Source organism: Daldinia childiae (genome assembly GCF_008694065.1).
Source record: "Daldinia childiae strain JS-1345 chromosome Unknown Scaffold5, whole genome shotgun sequence".
Taxonomy (NCBI): Eukaryota; Fungi; Ascomycota; class Sordariomycetes; order Xylariales; family Hypoxylaceae; genus Daldinia; species Daldinia childiae.
The window spans coordinates 2,614,248-2,636,489 of record NW_022984646.1 but is presented as its reverse complement, the minus strand read 5'-3'; the positions used below and the strand labels follow the sequence as shown (position 1 = coordinate 2,636,489).

The 22,242-nt window shown below is 43.8% G+C and overlaps 5 protein-coding genes across 5 annotated transcripts; 2 read left to right on the top strand and 3 right to left on the bottom strand.

The window, feature by feature from the left end:
* Window positions 1-1,786: 1,786 nt before the first annotated feature.
* Window positions 1,787-4,476, bottom strand: GL218_05850 (Sphingoid long-chain base transporter RSB1; the record flags this gene model as incomplete). The annotated part of the gene is made up of 5 exons (XM_033582544.1): window positions 1,787-1,925; window positions 1,980-2,417; window positions 2,502-2,562; window positions 2,624-2,926; window positions 4,032-4,476. The coding sequence occupies 5 exons, from the start codon at window positions 4,474-4,476 to the stop codon at window positions 1,787-1,789; spliced, it is 1,386 nt and encodes a 461-aa protein (XP_033434304.1).
* An 842-nt stretch (window positions 4,477-5,318) lies between these two features.
* On the top strand, window positions 5,319-6,257 carry GL218_05849 (uncharacterized protein; the record flags this gene model as incomplete). Its single annotated transcript, XM_033582543.1, has 1 exon — window positions 5,319-6,257. One exon carries the CDS (start codon window positions 5,319-5,321, stop codon window positions 6,255-6,257), a length of 939 nt encoding a protein of 312 aa, XP_033434690.1.
* Window positions 6,258-6,874: 617 nt separating this feature from the next.
* On the top strand, window positions 6,875-10,248 carry GL218_05848 (Vegetative incompatibility protein HET-E-1; the record flags this gene model as incomplete). The annotated part of the gene is made up of 3 exons (XM_033582542.1): window positions 6,875-6,949; window positions 7,072-7,790; window positions 10,218-10,248. 3 exons carry the CDS (start codon window positions 6,875-6,877, stop codon window positions 10,246-10,248), a joined length of 825 nt encoding a protein of 274 aa, XP_033434691.1.
* A 1,200-nt stretch (window positions 10,249-11,448) lies between these two features.
* On the bottom strand, window positions 11,449-13,833 carry GL218_05847 (Membrane primary amine oxidase; the record flags this gene model as incomplete). Its single annotated transcript, XM_033582541.1, has 1 exon — window positions 11,449-13,833. One exon carries the CDS (start codon window positions 13,831-13,833, stop codon window positions 11,449-11,451), a length of 2,385 nt encoding a protein of 794 aa, XP_033434541.1.
* Window positions 13,834-15,108: 1,275 nt separating this feature from the next.
* GL218_05846 (uncharacterized protein) lies at window positions 15,109-15,825 on the bottom strand (the record flags this gene model as incomplete). The annotated part of the gene is made up of 1 exon (XM_033582540.1): window positions 15,109-15,825. The coding sequence occupies one exon, from the start codon at window positions 15,823-15,825 to the stop codon at window positions 15,109-15,111; it is 717 nt and encodes a 238-aa protein (XP_033434542.1).
* Window positions 15,826-22,242: the final 6,417 nt, after the last annotated feature.

The following is a 22,242-nucleotide window of genomic DNA, read 5'->3' as shown; positions in this document are numbered from 1 at the left end:
CTACAGTTGAAGCATCTTCTTACCATGGTTAATAATGAGCAAGGAAATTACGACAAGCTCATGAAAAAAGTGGAATCAGAACGGAAGAAGGAAGTCAAAGATCAGTTCAGTTGGGAGTTGATCAACAAAGTTAGGAAGGCTCGAGAGGCCAGCAAAAAGCTTGAAGATGAAGTCGAGGCAACGAAACGCCAGCTATTAAAAGCTTATTCCTCAGCCTTGGAGACTCTTAATAATTACCAAGACAGACCTCCCACAAGTCCAGACAAGAGCGCAAGAATGACTGAGACTACAAGCCTATTTTCGGAGCGATTTAATGATATAACCTCTACACTTGATAGTCTAAGTGCTAGATGCAGAATGTTTGTTGAAGGTATTATGTTTACAACAGATATAGTAAGTCTTTCTCTACACTCTAGAGTTTGAGTCCCCTGCCGTATGGATTTCACTCATCAACTTTCAGATAAGAAATGAAATATCAAGAAAGGAAGCTCAAATCAGTGCTGAAAACTCAAAATTTGCTACCGGGATCTCCCTTGTGGCTGCGGTATATCTACCCCTGACAACCATGGCGGTAGGTTCTTAGAAGTTCGTGTTGCTGTATCATTCTAACAGCAGGACAGACCATTTTCGCTATGCCTATCTTTCAATGGTCTAACGATTGGAGAAATTGGCGATATCGACCGGTGTATAGTGGAAGCACATCCTCTCCAGACACCGAACCTGAAGGTTCCAACGAACAAATGGCGTCGCCGGTGGTCTCTGGTTATATCTGGATCTATGTTATCATCTCTTTTGGCTTGTCAGGCCTGACATTTTTCGGGTTTAAATATTATATGAACCTCCGGAACCGTGGAAAAAACGTATCCTTGCTCCAAGCAACGCGCAAATTTTTAGATCCTAGGTAATAAGCATTTGACTCCGCTATTTATCACATTCAATTCTTGGTTAACAAGTACTAAATATTGTATAGGAGGCTTTTCGAAAAACGGACTACCTATTCTGCGGCTTCAAGTGGCCATAATAGCGAAACGACTCTTCCTTACTAAATAGATAGATTTATTTCTTTGAATTGCTACCAATGTTATTTGGATATGCAGCTTGTCGCAGGTATAAACTGGCAAAGATTGTTTAAGGGCTTAAGACTCGTTTGTCAAAACTCAGTGGATTATCATAAGAAAAAAAGACATAATTCTTATACAATTGATATATATTATGTCAATCATACTTTTACTGACAGAAAGAAGAAAGAAAAATCTTGAACACCGAGTAGAATGGATAGTTCCGCACACTTGTTATTGACTAATATCGACTAAAATAGTTGGAAAAGTTAGGGCAAGTATAGTGGGATCTAAACCCACATACACTTGTTGTCCTCACAAACTTATACTAAAGAAACAAAAAGATGCTCTCGATCGGGGAATCGAACCCCGGCCACCTGCGTACTTGTGCGATGACAAGCAGGTATCCTGACCACTAGACCAATCGAGAATGAAATTGAGAATCAGATGAATCTTAGCTTCTCAGACGATGAAAATTTGCGTTCCAATTTTGACTTATAACACAACGGATCATATTGAATACTGTTTGAGCGTATGCGAATTTGGTTTTATTAATAGTAGTACTTAAATGAAACCGAAAATAACATAAGCGAAACTAGGTGTACAACGACTATATGATCTATAGAAATGAAAAGTGAGAGCCGTGGTTTGATGCGGCTATTGGGACATCGGCGGATGATATGTCTCGTCTGAACTTCGAACCTCGCAGTTGAAAGTATCGTCTATGTTCATGCGGGCGTCTGAGAAGGGACCTTTTGGAACTCGTAACCATCCAAACCAGATGCATTTAACAAATTCTGCTGACCTTTCTTGAAGATAAATCCAGGATGGGCAATCAAGAGGCAATAAACAGCAGATATGACCAACCTACAGAGAATAATTAGCATGATACATAATACTATCACGTCAAAGGGGACGTACACTCCTTCCAAGCCTATAAATAAGGGCTCGTCGCGAATAAGATCACCACTATACCCCTCGCGCAATTCAACAAGCCGGTATGTGCATCGAGCCAAAATCAGCATTATAGCCAATGTCATAAAGCTGAAGAAGACCTTCAGTCTGGTTCCAAAATCCAAACCGGATATGTTTCTTCCTAGGTCTGCTTGGTACTGGGCAGAGCGGAAGTAGCGGATCAAGTAATCTGCAAAGAAGCCACAGAAGATCACCATCATTGCTACTTGCAGACTAAGACCAACAAGCGCCATGTCCACCCCAATCTCACTCGAGCCAGAGGATGCGGTGGATAAACCGCCGCCGGCCGCTTGGAATATCAAACAGACGACATCGGATGGAATGAAGACCCAGTAGAAAAGGTCGGGTTTAAAGCGGGAAAGTGAAGGAGAGAAATCTTTGATGCTATATGCAAGTTAGCTAATTGAAGGCAGTCGACAGGATTTTCTGTATTTGAGAGAAACTGGGAGGCATAGGGCCGTTACTTACGCTGCTGCAAGTGTCACATAGATAGCCGCTGAATAATAGACCGGACCACTAGTAACGCAAACTATTATATCTTAGTTAATACTTTGACGGAGGCAACAACGATACGGGTAGGAGAGACGAACTGATTTGAATCATAAAAGCCGCAAAGTTGAACGGGTTGTAATGCATGGAAATTCGAGCTGCGTAGCCCAAAGTAGCATTGACGGCGCCGAGGACCATACATCCCATGAAGAACCAACTCTTCCATCGAATCCCCAGGTAGACGTGTATGCATGCAGAAATGAGGTAGAGACATAGGAAGACGGCATTAGCAGCGAGACTAGGCGCGTAGCCATACACGCTTATCTCCACGGGACATATCTCGAGAGTACAGTTGGCACTAGGCCCGAAGATCTTGGTGTATGGCGGTACGCCTGGTGGGAGACCTGTCGACATATTTCTTCAGTTGCCTGGTATCTTTATGCGAGTATACTCTTTACTAATGGAGGATGTGATGATTATGGTCTGGATGAAAAGTTTGGCAAGTGTTGAGATCACTTGAACACGAATGTAGGTATAGTAAATATATAAGGAGTGTAGGGGGTAGTTCTGAGTCGCGGACATGCAACAAATTAAGAGTTAAATGGTATATATATAGAAGAAACTATGAACAGAGGGAGTTAAAGATGAGACGTATGATTTGGACCTATAAATATAGTTAATATTGACCCTATTACATCTCCTAAGAGTTGAAACATCGTTGGAATTTCTTCTTACAGCAGGCCGCGTGGCAATCCCGTCGTATATTCCAGGAGAGGCAAAACCCAGAGTCCATAAACCTGGCACAGGCTCTTCAGAGGTTACCCTCAAGTGATTCTATGGCGGTCGATTACTAAATTATCACCATCCCCAGATTCTCTTCGCACCCGCTACCGTCCGGCCTCTCCATTGGTTCTAGCAGAGTCCAGTCCCGACGGCGCAGCGCTTGGCGATCAACCGAATGCGATCGAGCCAGGGTTCCCATTGGTTGGACACTGGATCAAGACCATATTTTGAAGATGACGGACCAAAATTCGTCCGACGTCGATATCATCGTGAGGCTCTGGTGTATCCTTATTTAGCTGCGCCAGTGGGATGTCATGCTAATAAAATACGATGCAGTGTTATTGAGGGCAATCATTGGAACCATGCTCCAATGATGTCTCAGGAGTGAGTGGTATAGCATCAAGTATATTGCCACGTAGGCTATAGTAGATTTTCTTGGAAAAAGTAATTAGATCTTGAAAATGGTTATAACATATAAGTATACATCGTCTAAGTCACATTTTACTAACATGTGTATATATTTTGCAAATAATAATTACTATTTAAAACAAATCGAATGGACTCCTATATAGCCGGTTGTATCGCACTAAACTGAACCCACCTTGAATGAAGTATATATAGTATAGGAGGCTAATAAAAGGACCTGTCCGCCCTGCCAAGCAACAAGCTCCAGGCTTGATGCCGACAAGTACGCTCACACGCTGCCGTGCTAATGAACCCACGTACGAATCGGCTGGTCCATAACTTCATCACCCCACCGAATCCTGCGATTCCACGCATTTGGCTCAACCGACACACGGTTACCCAACATATTTCCAATATGGACAGCCTCAAGAGCTTCGAGCACGTGCTCTCCCTTATCGACATTGTAGATCCTGGCCGAGCGCTTACGCTTTATCGGAGTTCTCGACGCGCTTTTTTCGTACATGCGACGTTCGTGGTTATCAGTCCAGCTGTAGGAATGTAATAGAGAGTCGTAGCAAAGGCGCTGGAAGGCTTGACAGGTCTCTATCGCGGGAGCATCGAAGCCGGCCTCGATGGCAAGGTCCATAGCCTTGTCAGCTAGCTCCAGCGCAAAGCCCCGCTCAGCGCGTGTAGGGGCTCGACCGAGCAGATGGATAATTCGCGACGCCTCAGCATGGAGGGCATTGATGGTGTCGATGGCGGACATGATGTACTGTAATGTCGGAGATATTATGAGGGTGATTTTTTTTTGGTTTGTGTTATAGCTGTATGTCCTCTCTAGCTGTATGGCGAAGTTGGTAGCTCTGAAGAACATTCCAAATATTGGAAGCTTAAGAGTGTTTTAATACGATACTATAAGTTACAATAGTCATTGTGGACACTTTGTGCCTTAGAATCCATTTTACATCATCTGACTGGTTTTACAAGACTCGGTCCTGAAAGACTAATTCAATAATATTATAGAAGAACAAAGGGAAAAAAATCAAAGTGTAATGTCGGCATTGAAGATTCTTTCAACTTGTCTTTGATAAGTTTCCTATTCTTAGATTATAGAATTGTGCCAAAACTGATACGCGTCTTCTTTTTCGATATCTTGTCACAGAATAAACTAGCGCGGTCCTCCGGCGCGGCGCGGAGGGCCGTGCCGGAGAATATACTTGCACGCCGACATTCCGGTGACATAATTCTTATTTCCAAATTCTTCCTTTTCACTTAGCAATAATTTTACCCGCAGAATTTTGGGTCCGTGTTTCGCCTTTTGAGCCGAAGTTACCCAGAAAATCTAGACGTAGATCAGAGTACTATGTTGACTGGCAGGCAGGTAGTTAATGTCCACCGGAGTTCACGGAGAATTTCATTAGCGCCGCCGTTCAGCTATATCAAAAGGAGGTTATAACAGTCTCCTCACCGTGAAATTTATTATCGCATCATTCAATAGAACGATAACAGAATATTATAAATTGTATCGCAGTATTTTCACTTTGCATAATTTCAAAATCTTAACTTTTCGAGATTCTTCATTTTAAACGTTGCTCATTGCCCGCTAAAATGTCTACCGAGGCCGTCCCGGAGACCACCTTCCGGTCCTTTACCCCCGCCGAAGCATCTAACTATGCTCAATTCCGACGGGATTATCACCCCACGCTATACAACACCATTCTTAGCCGGCATACATCTACCGGCGGTAAGCTTGACACTCTCCTTGATGTTGGTTGTGGGCCAGGCATCGCCGTGCGCGCCCTCAGCACGCGCTTCCAGCATGCCATCGGCTTTGACCCTTCGGAAGGCATGATTACAGGCGCGAAGGAACTTGGCGGGACGTCTGGAAGCGGAGAGCCGATTCGTTTCGAAGTTTCCGCTGCTGAAGACCTCTCCGGAATCCCGGACGGTAGTATTGACCTCCTTACCGCCGCAACCGCAGCTCATTGGTTTAATATGCCGGCATTCTGGGTCAGAGCGGCTCAAGTTTTGAAGCCGGGTGGAAGTGTGGCGTTGTGGACATACAAGAGTGCGAAAATTGCGGATAGTGTTCCGAATGCCGCAGCAATCCAGGCCGCGGTTCAAGCATTCCAGAAGGAACATCTCGCGAAGCATATGACCCCTGGGAGTTTTCTATCAAATAACTTATACGTTGATCTACCATTACCATGGAGTGTGAAGCCTCCTGTCGCGGATTTTGACAAGGAATCATTTTCCCGGATAGAATTTGGGACCGAGAATGAGGGCGCCTTACCGGGAGACCAAATTTTTGCGGTGGGGGAGCCGGAGGTGGACTTAGATCAGCTGGAGGCCTTGATGGGTACGGTGAGCACGGTGAAGAGATGGAGGGAGGCGAACCAGGAGAAGGCTGGGACGGAAGAAGATATCACCAGGATAATGAGAAGGGAGGTTGAGCGATTGCTTCACGAGGCAGGTGTAGAAAAGGGGAATGAGGTTATTAAGAGAGCAGAAGCGGGCGTGCTACTGGTGGTCAAGAAGAAGGCTTGATTTCACTTCATATCTTTGGAGGGCTGCCTCGGCATATCTGCTAGTAAGCTCTCATAGCTACTACATCTATAACCCGAGTTTGCGGATCCATTCTCATTCGACAGAGGCATTACCCCTATTATGTAGCCAGGTATATTCAACTATACTCAGGTGTCATTCACTTATTATATATGTGTTATATTTTGAAGCTATGGCTTTTGTCTCAAAGCTCGAGTCCGGGGCCTCCAATAAAAGCCCCCAATCTTCGAGCTTTATGCAGTGCATGCAGCCTACTCCACCATGAGGGGATCAACCAGATCATAGGCCAAGAATCCTATACATATGCAGTCCTACCACAACCCCTGGAACTTTTAGCTCAGACAGCTCTGCCAACCTTGAGCTGATTGGTTTACGAAGATCATCACACAGCAGTGGTAGGATCTCACCTTTATTTTTGTGGCTGTGTTGCAGGAACACCTATCGACTAAGCCTCCAATCACGAATATTCACTTCGGTGAGGCAGTGAGGGTGGTAAACAGTAATTGTTCAATATGTTCATATTCCACTCTAATTTCTTCCCTCCCGTGTGAGGAGATTGGTTTCCGATTGTTCAAGTGCAATATATATTATCCAATCCAATGCGGCTTCTCCATGTCCACACAAGAAGACTGGAGGAATTCAATGGAGACTCCATCCCGCCTTATGCTATTCTAGTGGGTATAACTCCAGTTTATCTCTGTCAGAAAGCCCCAGCTACACCATTGGGCTTTACTTAAGGGTAATGAACCCAAGTAAGAAATGCGCATAGTGACCTATTACTAACACGAAATTGTAGTCTCATACGTGGTCCAAGCATGAGATAACCTTTCAAGATCTTTCGAAATGGGGTCGTAAGATCTTAGATGGCTATGCAAAAATAGAAGGATGTTGTCGGCAAGCGGCAAAAGATGGTCTGCACTACGTGTGGATTGATACTTGTTGCATTGACAAGTCAAGCAGCGCTGAACTTTCCGAAGGTATCAACTCGATGTTCCAGTGGTATAAAAGGTCCACGGTGTGCTATGTATACCTAGCCGATGTATCTGCAGAAGATGATCCATTCGAGCTATCTTCCGAGTTCCGACGAAGTCGCTGGTTTACTAGGGGTTGGACGCTTCAAGAATTACTCGGGCCTATGGAATTAATATTCTTTGACAAAACTTGGAATCAAGTTCGAATCGGTCGACTTATTCGAGCCGCAAACTCATTGCGAGACCAAGATTTGAATGCGCCTTTTTGCCAAAGAAAGTACCTCAATCGGTTAGGTCTACTCGCTCTTCTCTCTGAGATTACAAATATCCCGAAGAAAGCCCTCGATACTGGGAATTTTTCGAAGTTCTGTGCTGCGGCTCGGTTAGCATGGGCCGCTAACAGGAAAACAACCCGCGTTGAAGACATGGCCTATAGTCTTTTAGGTCTCCTAGAAGTGAATATGCCTTTGCTTTACGGCGAAGGAGATAAGGCCTTCCTACGTCTCCAGGAAGAAATCATAAAATCACGCAATGACGATAGTTTGTTAGCATGGGGCTATCGCTTAAGACATAATGAACACCCCAACATATATTCTGACAATGTCCTCGCTCGATCACCTTTGGACTTCACTCATTGCCACAGTTTCGAAAGTCTCGAAAACGAGGAAACAAGCCCTCAGGTGCCATTAACAACCTCTCATTCTGCAATGACCAATATTGGAATACAGACAGCAATTCCCATTCGACCTATCGATCCCAAAATTGGTGTATTTATAGCCATTCTTAGATGTGCTTTTGCCGTAAATGGCCACCGATACCATCTGGTTGTCCCGCTGGTTAATACAAAAGGCGGAAGCAAGAATCACTACAGTCGGGCACCAGGCAGTCCACCATTCCATATCCGAAGAGCCCACCTCTTTTCCCTTATACACAACTCGAGACGTCTATCTTTCCTCAGTCGCGTGCCATTGTTGTGGAACTGTTTTGTCACGAAGGCGACAACCACCCCTATCTATATCCGAGAGAACCCCTTAACAGCACCGCCACGAGTATCTTGGCCGAAGTCCAACAAAAGGGAGAACGAGACGATGAGTCTATATGTAGACGAGCTAACATCCGCCGGGTATGAGCTCTCGTCTTTCTATCCACCCTGGATAAGCAAAAAGTCAGCGAATGGCAGCAGTCTTGTCTTGCGATTCGGTTCGTGGAGTTCAGCAAGATTCGTGCTTATATTTTCGAGACCAAAGGAGCTTTCTACGGGATATATATATTTTGCCGTTTGTATAAGCCAAAAGGCCTACACTGTCTCAAGAGTCGAGCATGGTTCTGCTTTGGAGTATTTAATGGAGCAGAGCCATAGTTTAGAAATTAACATGGGCCGTCATGGAATAAAGCAAAGGGAGCTAGAGTTGAAAGAGGAAATAATGGACGGGGGCATTCAACCCATCCATCATATATCGTTCAAATACTTGTTTGGCGATATTAGAATCAGTTGTAGTACTGGTGTGGCCAACACATTATGAGCTCCGAGCGCTGGACTTAAATTAATAAATAATACGAAACGCAGATGATCGTAAACTCGCTTTATCTACCTATATGGGGATTTTTGGAGACCAGTAATTATATTGGAAAACAATTGCCATATATAAACCAGATGGGTTCCTAGATATTTAGTAGCTCGCCGTCTAGCTTTAGGCGAGGCATAAGTTTATCATAAACGGATATATGGCCTCGTAACCTCTTGTGTATATAATTATGTCTAGATTACAACGCAAATGGCTAATGTCTGTTAATGTGAATGACCCTTTCGAAAGAGTTGTTCGCACTGAGACTTCTATTGTTCCTGATAAAACCCAATTAGACACAGAAACGGCTATTAATTTGATGATGAGCATAATGATAAATATATTTTTTAGTTAAGTACCTCCTAATAATTTTAGCCTATCATAGAAGCATCTAAACCCTGGCCAATGAAGATTACCTAGGTATCTAGGTAGGCAACAGACCAATCTCTATTGCAGCTTCTGTGTGAAGGTTTGGGGCATTCCGCCTCACCTGGTCTTGGCAATCCATGCATGAGTAAAAAAGGAACCGCACGGTATTACTTCAGCTATAATAGTTGATATCGTTATAATTATAGCGATAAACCACCCAAGTTTAGCGTACGGGCCACTATTCAAAATTCAACTTAGCAGGTAGTTAATACAGTGTTAATAGAAATGGCGATGTTCGAACACGGTGCTAGGGTCCACTCCACCTATACAAGGTGAAGTGATGTGGATATGTACCTAGGTACCTAGGTAATGGTAATATCAAAGCCCATGCGGGTAGAAGTCATACATGGATTTGATTGGTATATTAATCAGTATATAGAGAGATATCTCAATATAAAACAGTCCTTACATTCCTTACGGCAGTAGTCAATTCTAACCGACCTACATGATACAATAAGGACAGACTGCTGAATCTTCCCAAGGGCCTTAACCTTCATTGTGTCTCGATTTACTTATACTACTACCTTTAAATTAAGAGCTTTGGCACTCTAAGCTTATTATAGGTACTTTCATTAGAAGGCTATTAGGCACAACTAGCCTAATAGCTTAGCAAAGACATACGGCCTTCAAAAATCATTAATAAGAGGTAGGTATCCCCATTTCTTGAAAGAACATCTCTGGAGATGATAGGTTCGGTAACAGGACGAATCATAGCCTACAAGTATATGCAGTGTAACACACCTACATTGAGAGGGACAACCCCCAGTTTGACGCGGATCACTGTTGTAACGACAAACTTTAGTTCAGAATGAACATCCTTGTTACCAATCAATTGGGATCAACCATTCTTCAAGGGCAAGGAACTCGTCCTAAAAGAATGAAAGGAAAGCGGAGACTATCCCCTAATAGCGCTCAGGGGTGGACACGTACGTCGATTATTCTTGACTAGCAGCTGTTGTAACTAACTCGAAATGTAGCACCATCAAGCAACTCCCAGAACAGCGATAACTTATCTAATGACTGTCGCCTGGGCCTGGTCTCGATAGTTCAGGCCGTCCACAATGCGAACGGGCAATATAAATCTATTGTCGATGAATATTTACGATGGCGAAACAGGTCACGGCCCCGGTCTAGCTCTAATTCGAAGTCGACTAGATTTAGCAACGATGATATCCAAATAATGGACGAAGTTATGAAAGCCTACGTCTCATTAGATCAATCTGTTGCTTGGCAACTATTGGCGAACTTGGGCGAAAAGTCTTATATCGATATATGGAAGCGGGCTGCTGAGAACATGGCGTATTTGAGGGGTTTATGGAAGCACCAGGCACCGAAACATCTAGAAAAGGCTAGGAACCGAGCTATCGATCTTAAGGATTGCCGAACCACGATAGAGAATAGCTTCAAACTTGTCGAAAAAGAGCTTCGGGCTTCCGGGTTCGATCATTACTGCGAAGCTATTCTCGCAAAGAGAGATATGCTCTTGAAGTACGAGGAAGCATACCCCATACTACCAGAGCCTCGCTCAGTGCCAGAGATTTATCAGGAATCACCACCTACATTTCAGATGTCGACACTCATTTTCATCGTCTTTATAGTAGTAGCTATAAGTTCCATCTTTATGGGTATAGCCTGGTATAAATCAACCAATATGCCAGGCTCTACCGGAGATTCGGACTTCTGGTTGCAAATCCAAAACACAATATTGCAACTTCTAGGCCTCTCCACGGCTATGCTTGTCGCCCACCAGAGGTTATTCAACGATAACACCGCTTGGAATTACGCTTGTTGCTTTACTATCGCTGGTGGTATATGCGCCATTCTTGCGGTATCGGTGTATGTACTTGTGCCGACAATATGGTCCTCCTTCGCATCCTACCTCGCAAATATTATGCAGGTTGGAGCGATGCTCCAACTAGCTCTAATCGCGAAGACGCCCAAGCAAAAGCAGCTCTGAAGGAAAACCGGGTTTTGCTCTTGGTGCTATATAGGTCGCATCTCTACGTTGAATTATAGTGGGGCAAGATAGGGGTTAAGCCATAGGCATAACAAGTGACAGATTTTGATCATTAACTATTATAAAGAATAGTATGTTAGCTAATGTGAAGCTATACGTTTTAAAGTATATCCTATCTCGTACTTCTGAGCGCGAATCGGCAAAATTACATAAGGCTTAAGGATACCCCTTCCTAAAGAGCTAGGAAATACTTATTCTAGCTGTATAATAGGCGCGACGGTAGGCTCTTGTAACGCTACATTGCATTGCGGCAAATTGATCCCGTATGCTTCGCTAACAAGCTCCGTCGCATTGCTATTATCCGTTGTCTCCGGTGCAGTATACCACCTCCTATTCTTAAGGTCGCCGTCCTGAGATTGATCGAAGAAGTTCTGCGGCGCGAACATGATGCTGCTGACGGCTTCGGAGTACAGTGTTACAGGGATATCTTCACTGCGCGTAAAGTGGTGCATGCCCAGGTTCAGCCACATGACGAGGTCCGTGCCCTCGACGCTTTCATCGTTTAAAAACTTGGAGAAGTCCTGCTGTGGCTTCCAGGGCATGTTGAGATTTTGGATACTATTACCCCATGGCTCCGTATCATGCTGCCGCGTTACGACTAGATGCGACTTGGACAGCGCGGTGTTGTGTCGTGAGAATGGCGACTTCAGCGTGCTGAGTCGGATATTCGATTTACCTGGCACGATGCGGTATCCGCGCGGCGAACCCCATTTGTTCGTCTCGCTGGCGTGGTTCACTGCGTACATGAGTTGTCCATTATTTGCCCAGCTTAATTCTCGCTCTTTTTTGACATTATAAGTTTCCAGTGCGATCTGTTCGAACTCGCCAAGCTCTGGCCACCATGGCTGCGTCGTGTTGACCGTCTTGAGCTCTGTCACTTGCAGGTTATTCTCAGTGCCGAGGATATCAAAGTCGGCTTTCCAGGTCAGCACATGGTCGTGTAGCGATCCTTGCGTAGCCTCTTGGATGCGAGGACCCCACGCACCCTGGTCGCGGAAGAAAAATGAGGATTGCAGATACCCCGATGCTCGAACCGTGATCTCCAAACTGCCATCGATATGGAATCCATAATCGAATAGATAGTCATAATTCCCTACCGTGGCGATGGATCGTAGTGTCAACAACGATCCTTTTACGACACCAAGGTTGGAAAAGCCGTAGTTATTAGACACGTCCCCTTCGCGGTGTCGAGATAGGGGAAACCCCGCATCTGACTCAAAAATACAGATAGAATTCGGATTAACAGTAGATGTATTTCCGTTATGAACAGTCACGTTCCAGAATGTAGAGCCGAACGGACAGTCAAACCCCTCAACCATCGGGAACAAATCGGCGCCTAACTGGAAATATGTATCGTGATACAGGGTCGAAGCGGCCTTTGGCTGGAAACCCCCATATTGCGCAGCGGCTTCTTGCATCGATAACTCATACAGCACCCGATCGCCTTTGAAACGAATATCATAAAGCATGATACCGAGGGTTTGTGAGTGGGTGACGTAGAATGACCATCCCAAGTACTCGACGTATTTCTGCTCCGGGTCTAGCTTATACCGCTTGCCACCGACTTCGAGATTCTGCGGCGCGAACTTATCTTCTAGTTCACGGGTCCCCATCGCAGCGTTATACTTAACCAACGCCCAGTCGTAGTCGGATGGCTGGTAAAACTCCTCGACTAGCTCATCTGCTTCGAATGCTGCGCGAAGCTCCGCGACCGTCCGAAAGAATCGCGTGTTCGTCACCAGCCCCTTGAGTTTATACAGCGAAGCATCTGTGCCAGTAGTGTCGAGCATAACGTAGAAATCTAGTGGCCTCAGATAACTAGCAGGCCCAGGAAGCCTAAACATGATAACCTGAAACGCCTGGCTTCCATTAAATGAAGTGGGAGTGGTAGGAGCCGCTACCAGCGTCGACTTGGGATCATTATAGCCGTAGAAAACACCACCGAGGAGTGCAGACGTGATATCAGTGAGGTTAGACATCACGGAAACCAATAGGGGCTCTGCGGCCTCACTTCGCTTTTTATCGAAAAATCGCCCGTTGAAAGGCACGGCACCTCCCGTCCCGCCATTGAACGGATAGTCCAGTTTCTGGATAACGGTCTCATTTGACACAGGCAAGGGACCGACCATGTACTCCTGTGACACCGGTTCAGGTCTGCCGCCTTCGAATATGATGACTCGAGCCCACGAACTGGGCTTTAGCCCGGATCCATCTAGGTATGGAAGGACATCGGATTTATTAACGGGCACGGTATCTATATACCACACATAATTGTCGTTCACCTTTGCCGTATCTGGATCTGTTAGATTTAATTTGGAAGCAGGGTCGTGGAGAAGATTCCAGACAGCCAGATTATCTTCCGGCCCTATTTGAGCCCAGGCATTGGCCTTTGGAGCAGTCACTTTTTCTGCTGGCTCATATAGTGAACATGTTGAACACGGGGCCGTCTTGGATGAATCATTGTCCAGGGCAAATTTGGGTAATAATATCTGTCTCTGATAGCCTATCGGGGGTGGTCTAATAGCATTGCCAAACGCAGAAGGAAATAGTACCGTGTAGACGAGTAGCAGCATCATATTCTCTCTATGGCTAAAGAACCGTACAGTAGTATATTAGGATTAAAGAAACATTGACTAGCGGTACTCATTGTAACAAGGCATTTATACCCCTCTGTGACTCCAAGCGGCAATTGGAGCCTTTTATCGTCACACTATGCACCGCATGTAACCTGTAGATAGAACCTATACAGTTACTGCAGACGGATAGAAGATCATCGATAACGACATCGCAATATAACCTTAACATTGCCGGTACCCAACGGGCCTTGCCGCTGTTTATGGATACGTAGATAAGAACCCAGTAAGGAGCGATAACCCACTCCGGACCCCGACATATGGCGAAAGCAATTTATAGTATGTTTCCCCAATTATACGATGGTAGCCAAGGGAAAATGGTTGCGTTGGTGCAACATAGGCCGGCTCCGACTTGGCAAGATATGAGATAACTGCTATCAGTATTCGGATAAGCATCACATACCTCAAGGTGAAGCAGTTACAAATGAGTAAAATAAAATTTAGTAAGACTATATCACATAATGGAGATAGAGGGCACATGAACGATTGTTAAGATAGCAATATAGGTTAACTGAGGTGAGAAAGAGGGTATCTTTAAGAGGTCATCTTGTTTTATGAAATATGTGTTGCTAAAGGTGATAGAGATGTAGTAGGTATCACTACAGACTATGGATTGATATATATATGCAATAAGCCATATTAAAAATGGGAAATTACCTAACGTAAGGTATAAGAAGATAACTTCCCGGTTATCAATTACCTAGGATATTAGTTAACAGTCAATAAAATAGCCAACAAACCACTTTAGGAGTCATTGACTATTAGTCAATTATATTGCTTGCCAATCAGGTGGTAGTGTGGGGGGAAGGGAAGTAAGCTAGAAAAAAGGGGGACCAGGGAAAACTCGAAAACAGGCATTTTAATATGTTAAGTCATGATATAAAGAAGACTAGAACTATAAAAACTAACTAAGAAGCGTAATAAGCTGGTTATAGGTTTCATGTGTTGATACAATCTCATTTGCATCAGTCAGGTTAACGATTCAGATACAATTTAGTTAAGTGAAGCAGGGTCGTATACGACAAGGACTCTTTATTAAGACAAATCTAAACATATTGCTAGTCTATCTTAATACTATTTTTTTTTGTTTTTTTCTTTGGCTTCTTTTTTTTTTTTTTTTCAAATTATTTCTTCATACTTAATAGACAACTCCTGCTCGCAGGAAAAAAAACAAAATCAGAGGATTCACATATCCCCCTAGCTCTTAAGCTCTGATGACTACTTCTTCTTCGGATACGCTAGGGTGTGTATCGCGTTAGCCGGAAACGATCCGTTGCACGCTCGCTTCATCTCCGGCTGCACAGGGTAAGGCTGTGCCGCCGGCGGGGCCTTCGTTGACGGCCCGGCCGTCGTCCATTGAATGGGGTTTGCCGTGTGTTGGGTTGTGGGCTGGCCTTGAGGATGATACTTGGTTTTCTCCTGGCTCTGGTATCGTACCTGAGCCGGACCCGAGGTTTTTGGTATGTCTTGAAATTGAACTCGGCGTCGGGGAGCGGGAGCGGGAGCGGGAGCGGGAACAGGCGCCACGGGAGGTAGCGGAGATAAGGGACCAGGGAAGGGAGCAAGTGAGGGAGGAGGAAGTGTGGGGGCGGGGGCAGGAGCCGGTGCTGGAGCCGGTGCTGGGGCCGGTACAGGTGCAGGTGCTGGAGCTGGAGCTGGAGCTGGAGCTGGAGCTGGAGCTGGTGCTGGAGCTGGAGCTGGAGCTGGTGCTGGAGCTGGAGCTGGTGCAGGAGCCGGCACATTGTCAGGGGTAGGGACAGGGGCGGGAATGGGGGTCGGAGTGCGACCAGAATCAGCATTGGACCGTAATACGTAAGGCTCTGGGATAGTAGGACCTTTTCCGATAACGTGATATATTTTAAAGTACGTAAAGGCGATCGCGAGTGCCTTTACTGCCTCCCACCAGTTGCTGGTGAAGATCCGATAATCGGCCATCGTGAGTGCGAATGCATCAAAAGAAGCGAATATAATGTGAGTACATAAGTCTCTAAACCAGTTGCGGTATCGACGGCGACGTATTGTAGGATACAATCTCATACGAATAGTCCAGAGGCACGCCATTAACATGACCCAGCGAATTGTAGAGTTAAGAAACCCATTACTTTCAAAGCGGATAATGACATCTGCGGCTGAGATGAGCAACCAAGGCGTCAAACTGAAGACTACACTGCCTATTTGGAAAACTGTCACTGGACCTAGAAGAGCGGTCATTGTGCACTTAGTTTGAGTACTCAAGTAGTGTTGGTTTTAAATTGAGAGTAGGAATGTTAAGATCTGGTGTTCTGTAGAAATTGCTTTTCAACAGGATGTTTTTCTTTGATCTCGAAGGTGATGTCGAATGATCTGGTCAAGTTATTTTCTAGATGAAGCCATAAGTCCCATCATATATAGCTTTCTAATTCCCGGTGTTGTGTAAGAACAGCAGTCCGGTTCCTAAACGAATGATATCGAGTAGGCACATAATAGATGTTATAGATCAAGAACATGCAGGTCGAATGACTTCGTTCCAGGGGGGTCATGTTGTTCAATATCGATAGCATAGCTCGTAGCTATTCCCAAAGATATTGTTCCATAGAATTAAAGAGCGAGAAATTCCATTGTTATACTCAGGTGCGTAATATAATAACATTGTTTAGACACAACTATGAATCTATTCCAGCGTACCCCCAATGTGCCTAAAAACACTCCAAACAATAAAATAATATTTTTTTTCCTTTACTATAAGAACATATACTAGCGCTTTCTAGTTTAGTTAATTGCCCAAACCATCGTGTTAATCAGATTAACAAGAGAAAAAAAAAATACAAAGGGAGCCATTGCCCTATTCCTCTACGAATCTAATCTCGCCCATTACCTGTGTTCGAAGCACATAGACAACATTGATTTGTAAAGATACCTCTAACTCGCTCGATCTACAGTCAGACCTTGCTACAGTTAGTTAGGATTCCTGATTTATTTTTTATTTTTTTCGTTATGGCGGATTATTTCTGTGGCTCCTGCGGACCAGAAAACCCTAATATCACCATAGAGACGACCCTTCCCGTCTTAGAGGTACAAACGTGGGCTAACCCTATCGTCACCGATCGCCTTATTATTCGGCCGCTTCGTTTAAAAGATATAGAGGGGTATAATATCCTTCACAGTCAACCAGAAGTCACAGCTTTAGCTTATGTAGGTGGATCTAATCCTCAATATGACCTAAACTTGAATTTTGGAGCACTCGTAGACTGCATGAGACCTTGGTCCGATACAAACTTATATTTTTCAGTTCTCTGTCGATCTCCTGATGGCCAAGAAGGAGACTTCGTTGGGGAACTATTTTTGCAGTTTGGTAGAGGTTGGCCTAACCTCGCTTACATGATCAGAAAAGAGTATTGGGGCCAAGGGTGCGCGACTGAGGCTGTCCAAGCCCTTTTGCAATTTTATTGGAATCTTCCTCGTAGTACTGCAACCTTCGAAGTACACCCTGACACTATACACGGACCTGGAGGTCAAGAAGAATTGTCTACTGATTCTCCGCCCAAAGTCAAAGAGCGAGTGCTTGGTAAGGCGGAAAAGATGAATGTCGCAAGCCAAAAGGTACTCCGGAAATCAGGGTTTGAGCATATAGATCGAATAACCACTGGTTTGGAGCATTATCAATACATTTTCCCTCTGGCTCAGGTTGATGTTCAACGATACCGCCAAACGTATTGGGGACGAGTATAGGGTGTGCCATGCCTGGATAGCTGACTAGTGTGCGATTAATGGCGCTCTGGCATGTTTAAAAAGAATTGATAATACGTTGAAATGAGTTTCAAGTACCTATAAGACGACCTGTTGTTGCAACTCTTCACCGCGATACAAAGTACGTATCTTTCGATCAATACAGGATATTACCTTTACCTGCCATGGTCCACCCCCCCCGCCGCCGAATAAAGTATAAATAGTCTCTAAACTGTTTTAGGTAGAAGCGGAATAAATTAATATCAAGTATGAAAGAACCTAATCATGGATAGAGGATCCCGACTAGGACGAAGGGGGAGAGAAACATAATAGGTAGTCATAACTCTATAGTTAATAGTTGCGTAGCTTATTCTAATAAACCTCTTGGAGTCTTAATAGTTAATTATTTTAGGTACTATAACTTCCTTTTATATCGTTAAGTTCTAGTTAAGATAATACAATTTCTTTTCCAACCTTTATATTGTGCTGCCAGCAGTTTCCCTCGCCCCCCTTTACCAATCTCATCCACCTATGCTGTTTAGCTTTACCTATTTCCCAGGTCTTTCTAAGGATGTAGATATTTGATCTCGTTTGAAAAATAGAAATAATCATTTCTACTTATGTATGGATAGTAGAGAGAACATAATTTAAATTATCGAGCCTTACAACTGGCATATAACAGTCAGGAATATGATAATATATATTGTTGAGTTGGACATAGTCTAATATAGTCTCAGATCACCATTCAAATACATTATAGCTATTCTTTGCAATTTGCGCGTCTACTCTAACGGTCCCATGTAGTACCACTACGTGTGCTTGGGGCTGACTCGTTCAAACTTTCCCCAGGACAGAATCTTCGCACCAGTTATTCAATACACGCCCGTGCATTCTCAACTTGACTGCTAGTTAGCTCAAAGCCTTCTATGTCCGGGCACCATCAGGACATCTAATACTGGGGGTCCGTCTACACCGTCTATAAACTGACCTGTTTTGACGCCTCCCGAATATACCATCAACGATTTATCAAAGTTAATAAGCTTCCAGTATTGACCCATATTGATTGGTGATAAAACTTTTTGACTTCAAACAAAGAACCGTAAAAGTCAAGTTTGAAAGAGTGGTATTGTATCGAGATAAAAGAGAAGAGCCTACTGTTGCCTGGACAAGTTTTTCTAGAAAATATACATTGTAATGTGATATCGTACCTATAAAAAGCACATGTTTCACAACCCACCCAGTGTTCCGTTTATTATTCGCACCTATCCAATTGAAGGTGCCCGATCTATCATACCTAATATCACTACATGCAGCCAGGCAGAATGCCGTAAAAAAATATGCCCACTACCGAGGTGGCCAGTACAGTATGGGATAGATTTTTTGACGCCATGCTGCCAGTGCATTGTTTGTACTTCGATAAGTGGTGCTAATATGCAAGCATAGGGGCAACGGTACTTCAGCTTTACGACACCAAAGATACCTCTCTTTTAGATTTAACCCTAAACGGAGGAAAAGGCCAATAGTTTCCAAGGTTGCTTTACATTAACTATCATTAACTATTTTGACTTCCTTTTCTTCTAGACAACACTCATACCTTACTACTAATAAACAACCCAGGCCAAACACCAGCAACTAAACATTAGCCTCTACTTACTAAGATAAACGATATTGTAAAAATCTAAGCAACTCGCTAGTTATTCTATATGGAAGCTGTGGGAATAGGTTGAAACTAGTAGCGTAGAAACGCTGAAGGTGTAATATCGCAGTAGCGCATGCAACAGATGCACAAGAAGACGCATATGAATAGTGCGGGGTGTATGGTGATAAGGAGGCATGCGCCGGCTACAGAGAGGTAGAAGTATACCAGCCCTACGAATATACAAAGTGCATCATACCAAAGCATACTGAATGCGAAGGCTAGGAGAGCAAGAGTCCACCCAACGAGGAATTGCGAGATAGGTGAGAAGTCTATCATAGTGATAGGTAATGATGATGTCTGTTCTGGGATGTTCGTATGTGGCTTATGTAGGGTAGGTTAGGTACCTATCGGAATTTGATATGTTAAATGATATTTTGAGATCTATCTGTATTAAAAGGTCTTAAGCTTGATATAACGTAAGTATGCATTGTTTAACTAAAGACAATAGACCATTATTCCATCTATGCATAATCTTTATCAATTGTATGTCTATTATTAACCATTATAATACCTTTAAGACCAAATATTCATTGTTAGTGAAAACGAATCTTATCGTTGATTGATTAGGTAGACATACTATTTTCAGGGGAACCATCTTTCAACAGATAATGAAGGCCGCGGCAAAACTTACCAAGTTATAGGTTATATAAGCTATTCTACTTGAAAGACGTACTTTAAGTAAGATCATATTTCAATGTGTTCCAGAAGTAGTCAGACAGAGCATATCATTTGGGCTTTAACCTATTGATTAGATCGCCAGGTTTTGTGGCTGAAATAGCTACACAATGCTAGTGATTGAGACCTTTGTGAGACCTTTGTGAGGCTGAAACCCTGCAACTGTATTGATAACATAACGTTCGAGCTTTAAGATGAGAATAAAGAAATATGAAATGATAGCAAGAAGGAAAAACACCCGTGTCGAGGCAAATATTATCAGAAAAATCACAGACGACAATATTGTCAAAGCCTGCATCGTTTAACATCTGGTTGGATACCCCAGTGTGTGATATAGTGTTGGTGGGCCTAGCAGCATACTTGTACTTTCACCATTGAATCGGTAATATCACGGGGTGCATTATTGAGTGAGTTGTAGTTGTATTCGAATCGTACAAGACGACCACCGGGGCGCAGAATGCGGTAAAAGCCGACTAAGACAGCCTTAGGGTTAGTAGCATGTACAAAAGTTTCCATAGTGTAAACATCGTCAAAGGAATCCGCGGCAAATGTATCCAAATTGTAATAATCCATCTTGCGCACTCTAACTGTGCTTTTTGGTAAGCCCGAGCGCTCGACATTTCGTTAGGCTTTGGCAACGTGATGGTCCACGACATCTGGCATTGACGCGTAGTCCATGGGTCCTCGCCATGCGCAACGCTACGTGGCCGACACCACAGCCGGCATCGAGCACCTGAAAGCCAAGGGGCAGTGCAATCATTTCAGCCATTTTTCAGTCTTCCATATTGCGTAGATCCTTGGATAAGGATAGGTGTCGTGCTCCCAATACTCAAAGTGTCGCATACCACCTAAAAGTAATCTATACCCTAGCCTCGACTCGAATGAGTAATAGTAAGACTACAACGACGGGTTCGGGTTAATAGTAGACACCGCATTGTCGGGGTCATGACTCTTGTCGGGGGGGGATGACATAGTGGCACTTTGAAATTATCTAGGTACCGTAGGTAAAATTGAAACTAGAATCAATAGCGTTGCAAATAACAAACAGTGAGTCAATAAATACGTGCTTACTAACAATTTAGACTTAATGTTACAGTTTACTTCTTCTAAGCGCGTCGCGTTTGTCGTATATTGTAGGGCTGAAGGGTAGAGTAGCCGTAGTACCCGGCCTCCCGTCATTACTACGCTAAATTTAGTGTGGTAGCGTCCATACAGGTAAGGCGAGGCCTCGGCTGTATTTAGACCTCCAATAACACTAAACGGCTTAACATGATATCGAGTTATTCAATATACTGATATACTGATATAATTTAGCTATCCGAACTACATTGAACTACTACGCAGTGAAACAATGGAACTGCCTAACACAGGAATAATATAATATAAACGTTGAAAGTTATAGGGGTCTGCCTGGTGGCTGCCTAGTCATAAATCAATTATCCACTCTAATTTATTTGTATATTTGATTTCTCACACCTGTTCTCATGATGTTATTTTCATGTTAACATCTATATCACAAAGGCATCTAGGACAAAATAGTGCATTTACTTCCGTGTCTGATCTCAGATAAGCTTCTTGTCCTATTCCACTATTTGCCTGCATCTTGATATCTCGGCTCGTAATCCCATAGTTGCTTACTTTCTTCCCATCCCACTTTTTGGATTCTCTAGTACTAACAAGTCTGTATATTTGCTAGATTTCTCATCATCTACACATATAATAATCTACTACATTTCATAAGTACCCCGAAAATAATTCGACAATATCAAACCGGATTTCTCTTGAAGAATAACCCACGCCAATAGCAGCGAAGCCAAAGACCGGGTTCTAGAAGTGCATATCTACCTAGACCTCTTGTCACGAGGTGGAACCAAACAGCATGGAAACAACTTCGTTGTTCCGCAAGGAACTCTAACTAACTAGAAGGTTCTACGTCTATATACTGAACATGCTCTTTGTTCTAGATGTCTCATCTAGAATCCTGACACCTCTCGAAATCTCGACACAAGAAATACGTCGTGGCTATGGAGGGAACACACAAAGCTTCCAGTTATCAGCCTTAGAAGCAGCCTTCTAAGTCTTTGGACTTTTGTAAAGAGTGTACATATGTAGTAGTTACCTAGGTAGGTATCTATCATAGCTAGCTTCGTTTTAAGGATAGCCCGTCAGGGCTATCAACAGGCCCTGTGCAACCAACTGAACGGTTGCTATATCTACCACTCCTTTTTGACTCGTTGTAACCCTCCACTTCTAGGTGATTAAGGACCGTTATT